Source organism: Otolemur garnettii, unplaced genomic scaffold, assembly GCF_000181295.1.
Source record: "Otolemur garnettii isolate 467f Iridium unplaced genomic scaffold, OtoGar3 scaffold00152, whole genome shotgun sequence".
NCBI classification, from domain to species: domain Eukaryota; kingdom Metazoa; phylum Chordata; class Mammalia; order Primates; family Galagidae; genus Otolemur; species Otolemur garnettii.
This window is the reverse complement of record NW_003852547.1, coordinates 3282574-3289416: the sequence shown is the minus strand read 5'-3', so window position 1 is coordinate 3289416 and position 6843 is coordinate 3282574. Positions and strand designations below refer to the sequence as shown.

At 47.4% G+C, this 6843-nt stretch overlaps 1 protein-coding gene across 2 annotated transcripts in view; it reads right to left on the bottom strand.

Moving 5' to 3' along the window:
• Window positions 1-3355: 3355 nt before the first annotated feature.
• HIF3A (hypoxia inducible factor 3 alpha subunit) overlaps window positions 3356-6843 on the bottom strand; it is a 31509-nt gene continuing 28021 nt past the window's right edge. The window contains exon 15 of one of the 2 annotated variants that reach the window (XM_003799532.2): window positions 3356-3735. In XM_003799532.2, the coding sequence (XP_003799580.1) occupies window positions 3638-3735 (98 nt within the window). In that variant the 3' untranslated portion in view covers window positions 3356-3637. The remainder of the gene's footprint in view (window positions 3736-6843) is intronic. The other variant, XM_003799533.1, reaches the window with a different exon arrangement.

Genomic DNA, 6843 nt, shown 5'->3' with positions numbered 1-6843 from the left:
GAGTACCTAGTGCTGTGATAGGGGCAGGAGATTTCAAAGGGTTATGGGAAGACTTTGCCCAACTGGGGAGGTAGGGAAGACTCCTGGAAGAGGCAGTGTCTGAACCAAGATAACCAAATGAGGAAAGGAGGGAAAAGAGAAAGGCATTTAAGGCAGAAGGAACAGCAAGTGCAAAGACTTGAAAGTGGTTTTCTTCCCTTGAAAAGATTCTTGTGTAGACCACCAGAGAGAGGTTATGAGGGATATAAAGAGATATGACAGAAGAAACATACCAACTTGCACATGAATCTACAGACACACACTCTTTCCCCCACACATGCTCAGTTAAGTACATGGAATCAGGTCACATACATGTCAGTACCCAGAATCACAGTGTCAAACCAGTCCCATGCAAGTATGCAGAATCATGACATTGCACAGACATACACAAGTACCAAAAAAAAATACCTCCCACACTCAGGAACACAGAAACCCAAAGTAACCAGAGACACACATAAGGCAAAATCATTTCACCCAGATACTAACACATGTAGAAGGAATTACAACCCTCCAACAGGTTCACAGAATTATGTCACACAGACAACATGTATATACAGAATGACCACATCACCAGGTGCACACATTACATAGACCCTGTAGGAAGACAGTCACCCCCTCACACACACAGAACCAGAAAGTAACATGGACTTCCAACTACCTGGGGTACCCACACCTCCCCAAAGCGATCCCAAAGATGAGTCAACACACAAAGGTCTGGTGCCTACCAAGGTGAAGTCTTTATATGGTGGCATAGAGATTAGTGAGTTTCAGATCCAGCATGGCTGATCCAGTCTCTTCTCCTCCCCTAGACAAGCATAGCTCCCTCCCTTAAGGATCCATATCACCCCCTGAAGGAAGGAGGGGACAGACCCTAACCTCCCCCCCAGCATCAATTTGGACAGGTCACCTTTTGTCGAAAGAGAATTAGTGGTCCCTTCCCAAAAGGGTATGAATGGAGCTGAGAAGCAAAGGGCTTTCCCTGTGGGAGATAAAGGGTACCACCATTGTAGAAAGGGAGCTGAGAGGTAAGAGGGACACGTAAGTGCTGGCAGAGAGCTGAGGAGTCCTGGCCTCGCTCCCCACCTTGTGATATGCAGATAGGGCTGTGTGTGTGCCTGTGTGGCTGAAGAAGCCTTCTGGATTGTGAACCCCCCTAAGGGGATGAGGGAGCCCCAGGTTTCCCAGACATCTGGGGTAAAGTCAAGGTAAGTGCACATCTGGAGGAACAGGGTAGGCAAAATAAGAGGTTCTGGGATAGAAATTGCACGGATATGAGGTTGGAGAGGCTTGAGCAAGGCGTCCAGGAGCAGTGGGGCCTGGAGGGTAGGGGTATAGAATAGGAAGACTTAGAACAGGGTAGGAACTGGGGTATGTTCAGTGGGGTAGGAAGCCCTATAGTTAGGTGAGTGAGGTCTGTAGTCAGAGAGTCAGAGGTTGTAAGATTTAGAACCAGAGGAATCTGGTACAAGGTAAAGTCTAGATTCTAAAATCAGAAGCATTTGGAGGCCAAGTTCTAGAACCAGAGGAATTTGGATCTGAAATCAAAGGAAACTGATTAGAAGCTGTGAGGCCTAGAAGCAGAGGAATTTATAGAGTAAGGACTAGAATTAGAAAAAGTCTAAAGACTGAGTTCTAGAACCAGAGGAATTTTGGTACCATAAGCTCTAGAATCAGAAGGAATTGGGGGAGGGGTTGTAAGGTCTAGAACGAAGGGACTTTATAAGGCAAGGTCTAAAATCACGTTTGAAGGCTGAATACTAGAGTCAGGATAATTTGGAGTCATAAAATCTGAGTGAGGGGGAGTTGGAAACTATGAGGTCTAGAACCAAGGGAACTTACAGGATACGGTCTTGAATTAGAAGACATTTGCAACTCAATTCTAGAATCAGAAAGAAACAGAAAATCAGATCTGGGATTAGAGGACCCAAGAGATCACAAGTCTAGAGGTTATGTAGTCTAGAACCAGTGAATAGTGGAGGTCATGAAGTCTAGTACCTAAAAGAACTGGAGCATGGTGTCTGGTTCTGGAAGAACTTGTTATAAGATCAAGACATGAATGCCATTTTATTTCTTTTTGATGGGGAAAATAAGTCCTGATTGTAGAAAATTAAAGAGGAATGAGTTGGGCCTCATGAGGTCTGGAATCAAAAATGATTTAGAAATTAGAAGGTCTGGATTTAGAACCAAATGTATCATAAATTGGGAAGACTAGAAAAACAGGAAACTTGAAGCTGTGGAGTTGTTGGATATAAGATCTAGAACCAGAGGGAGTTGGAGAGTGTGAGATCCAGAACAAGAGGGATTTATAGGGAGAAGTCTAGAACCAGAGGAAGTTAGAGTTCTAAAAGCAGTAGAATCTGGTGGTCATAGATTCTAGAGCCAGAGGGAGTTAGAGGTTTTAAGTCCCAGAACTAGACAATTTTTGGAGATTATGAGTTTTGCAAACAGGCAGAATAGGAGGTTGTGAGGTCCAGAATAAGAAAGATTTACAGGATATGAGGCCTAAATCAGACCATGTTGGAGGTTATGCAGTCCAGAACCAGTTGGAGGTCAGAGGTTATACAGTCTGGAACCAGAGAAGGTTAGAGGTTGTGTGGTTTGGAAGCAGAAGAAGTTGAAGGCTGCCACTGAAATTGGAAGACCACAGATGAAGCCAATGTCCAGGTGGAGCTGGGGGCAGCAGGAAGTCTGAAGCAGAAGGGGAAGACAGAGCTGGGTGGCAGCCTGGGAGGCTGAGTTCTTTTTTTTTTTTTTTTTTTTTTTTGAGACGGAGCCTCAAGCTATCTCCCTGGGTAGAGTGCCATGGCATCATGCTCACAGCAACCTCCAACTCCTGGGCTCAAGCGAGTCTCCTGCCTCAGCCTCCCAAGTAGCTGGGACTACAGGCGCCCGCCACAATGCCCGGCCATTTTTTGTTGCAGCCATCATTGTTGTTTGGCAGGCCCGGGCTGGGGATTCGAACCCGCCACCTTAGGTGTATGTGGCTGGCGCCTTAGCCGCTTGAGCCACAGGCGCCGAGCCAGGAGGCTGAGTTCTTAATCATAAGTTGCTGGGGGTGAGGTCTGGCCCAGAGCCTCCCCCAGGGACACCTGAGGATGGGGGAAGATCAGAGTCCCACATTCTTCTGGACTCTGAGAAATCTGTAATGATTTAAAACCATTCTCATGAAATAAGCAAAAATAAAAATAATAATAAAAGATAGAAAGAAATTGATTATGGTTATACACACTCCCCAGAACCCAAAAACACAGCTCTGATCCGCAACCCTTCCCACCCCTATTCCCCAAAATAAAGCCAAGAGAATCTGGAAAAGGAATAATGAGGTAACCAAGTACTAAGAACCCCAAGGGAAGTCCTGAGTAGAGGAGGGGGCCAGGACCCCCTCCCAGAGGTCACTGAGCTAATACCCCAAAGAGCCCCCAGACTGGGAGCAGGCAGAGGGGTGAGGGCTGAGGTAGGCCCGAGGTGGGCGGGGGACACTCTGAGAAGAGAGGTGGCCTCTCTCCTGGCACCCCCATCCTGTGCGTTGGCTGCTAACTTGGAGTGTGGTTGAGGTCCTTGCTGGGGGAGGAGAAAGGACAAGGTAAGAGGGGCTGGCTCAGTGGGTCTGGGCCAAGCCTGCGCCTGGCTGGAAGTGGCTCCCGGGCTGGGCAGTGTCCTCATCCGGACAGAGAGAGAGCAGCGAGGGGCCTAGGCCTGTGGGGGAAGATGGAAGATAAATAAGTGGAGAATTATCAACCCAAGCTGTCTTCCCTTCCTGGGCATGCAAAACTTGGATGGTGAGACAGGTCTGCCTGGATTTGAACAGCAGTGAAATCTCTGGAAAGTCCAGTTCTCAGGGCCGTAGTTAAGAGCCCAAGTCTGGAGCCAGATGCTGCTCTTGTTTGAATCCAAGTGATCCCAAAGATGAATCAACACACAAAGGTCTGGTGCCTAGGTGAAGTCTTAAAGTGGCATAAAGATTAGTGAGTTTCAGATCCAGCGTGGTTGATCCAGTCTCTTCCCCTCCCCTAGACCAGCATAGCTCCCTCCCTTGGGGATCCATATCACCCCCTGAGGGAAGGAGGGTGTGCTACTTACTTGCTGTGTGACCTGGGACAGGTGACTTCACCTCTCAGTCCCCTCATGTGTAAAATGGGCTAATAACAGTACCTCCCTCCCAGGGCTGTTGTGAGGACTAAATGAGTAAATCCAACTAAAGTGCTTTGAACAATCACTAGTACTGGTGAGCGCTCAGTGAGTGAGCTGTTATTACTTGGGAAATGGGGATGGTAATGCCCACCTCATTGTGAACATATATTTATTGAGCACCTACTATGTGCCATGCACTTTGCCAAGTGCTGGGGGACACGGCAGTGAGCAGGATGGATGAACTCCCTGCCCTCACAGGGCTGACAGTTCAGGGAGGGGGACCAATTGGCCCATGTACATAAAGGATTTAGCAAAAAGCCTGGCATAGAGTGAGTACTTGAATGTTAGCTCTTCATTTACAAAGATGTTCTGGGGACTTTCTCTGTGCCCAGCCACATGCACAAAGTAAAGTACAGCAATGACCAAGACAGCACTGGGCTCCTGCACTCACCCATCTCATACCTGCTGGGAGAAGACAGCCAGTAATCACATAATGACACAAATGCCTGTATAACATAGGCCTGATCTTTCTCTGGAGGATAATAGGGAGCCATAGAGGGTTTTGAGCAGAGTGGGGCCAAGGTCAGGTTCATACTTTGGAAAGATCCCTGTGGTTGACGCCTGGAGGCTCCAAGTGGAGCTATGGCTTTTAAGAGCTGCATGAAAAATAATAAAGCATGGCGTTATAAGCCGTGAGTTTATGAAGGAAGGGAAGCCCTTGTGGAAGGAGTAATATTTTATCTGAGATCTAAAGTATGTGGGCATTTGGCAAAAAGTAGAAGGAAAAACATTCCAGGCAGAGGGATCAGGATATGCAAAGTGCTGGAGGCAGCCTTCTCAAGCAAGAAGCTATTGGCAATGCCCTACAGAGAGGCTCTATGCAATCTTCTCCCCCTTCTGTCCTTTTCTCTCTGCTTCAGCCACACTGGTCTGGCTTTGCCCACCTAATACAGATACACTCCCACCCCAGGGCTTTTGCACTTGCTCTTCCTGCTACCTGACACACTTTCCCCCTAGATATCATCAGGGCTCACTCCTTCAGGTCTATGCTCAACTATCACCTTCTCTGTGAGGTCACCTTGATCATAACTATTTGAAAACTGAAATCCTCTCACCCTAGAGCTCTCTCTTCCCTTGCATGTGTTATTTCCATAGGAGCACTCGTTTTCATCTCTATGCTATGGTCTATTTCCCACACTAGAATGTCAGCTTCATGAGGGCAGGGATTTCTGTGCATTTGTTTACTGTTCTAGGTGCTGGACACATACTTTGTGCTCTATAAATATTTGTAACATGCACAAAGGAAGGAATAAACTGAAAGATGGTGATTGTGGCTGAAACGGAGGGTCTGAAGCAGGGTGTGGCCTAAGATGAGGCAGTAGCCATACCCCAAAGGGGATTGAGTCCAAGCTTGATCTTTCTTTGAAGGGCAAGAGGGAGCCATGGAAGGGTTTTGAGCAGATGAGGGCCAGGGTCAGGCCGGTGCTTTGGAAAAATCCCTCTGGTTGATGCCTGGAGGTTTCAAAATGGCTTTTGAGAGTTGCACGAAATATGACAAGCACAGTGGTTTGTCTAGTGTTCCACGGAGCCCCACAGCCATTGGGCAGACATTTCTTGAGTGCTTATAACATAACATATCTTAGGCTAAAGCCCTTTTGGTGTGGCATCTTCATGAGTCTTCAAAACATCTCATTTGGGTGGCGCCCATATCTCAGTGGGTAGAGCACCGGCCACATACCGAGGCTAGAGGGTTCAAACGTGGCCTGGGCCAGCTAAAACAGCAATGATAACTACAACAACAAAACAAGATAGCCAGGTGTTGTGGCAGCCACCTGTAGTCCCAACTACTTGGAAGGCTGAGGCAAGAGAATCACTTAACTCCAAGCATTTGAGGTTGTTGTGAGCTGTGACGCCACAGCACTCTACCCAGGGCAATAGCTTGAGACTCTGTCTCAAATAAACAAACAAACAAACAAAACATTTCATTAAGGCAAGAGTTCACGATAGGCCCCAATTGGCAGAAGCAGCAGCTTTCACAAAGGCACAGATGGGAATGGCCATGGCGGGATTCAAGCCAAATTCAGTCAAAAAACCAAGGCTTGGTGCCTATAGGTCAGAGGCTAGGATGCCAGCCACATACACCAGAGCTGGCGGGTCTGAATCCAGCCCAGGCCTGCCAAACAACAATGACAACTACAACCAAAAAATAGCCAGGTGTTGTGGTGGGCGCCTGTAGCCCCAGCTACTTGGGAGACTGAAGCAAAGGAATCGCTTAAGGCTTTAAGCTCAAGATTTGGAGGTTGCTGTGAGTCCTGATGCAAGGGTGACATAGTGAGACTCTGTCTTCAAAAAAAAAAAAAAACCAAGGCTTGGGCCTGTGTACCAGCCCATGTAGCCTATGGCTAGGAGGAGTGAGAGTTATAAGAAACACCTGTATAGCTCAATAATGGAACATCTTGGTGAAAAGGGCATGGGGAGGGATTTAGCTCTCTTAACAAGCATGAAAGCTTGCAAGATGAAAGCATTGGTGAAATTGGAGTGTCTACACCTGTAGAGTTAAGCGCCACAAGATCAGCTCTATATTAGGCTGCAGGAGAAGGCAGTCAGGAGTACACATTCTTTTTTTTTTTTTTTTGAGACAGAGCCTCGAGCTGTCCCCCTGGGCAGAGTGCC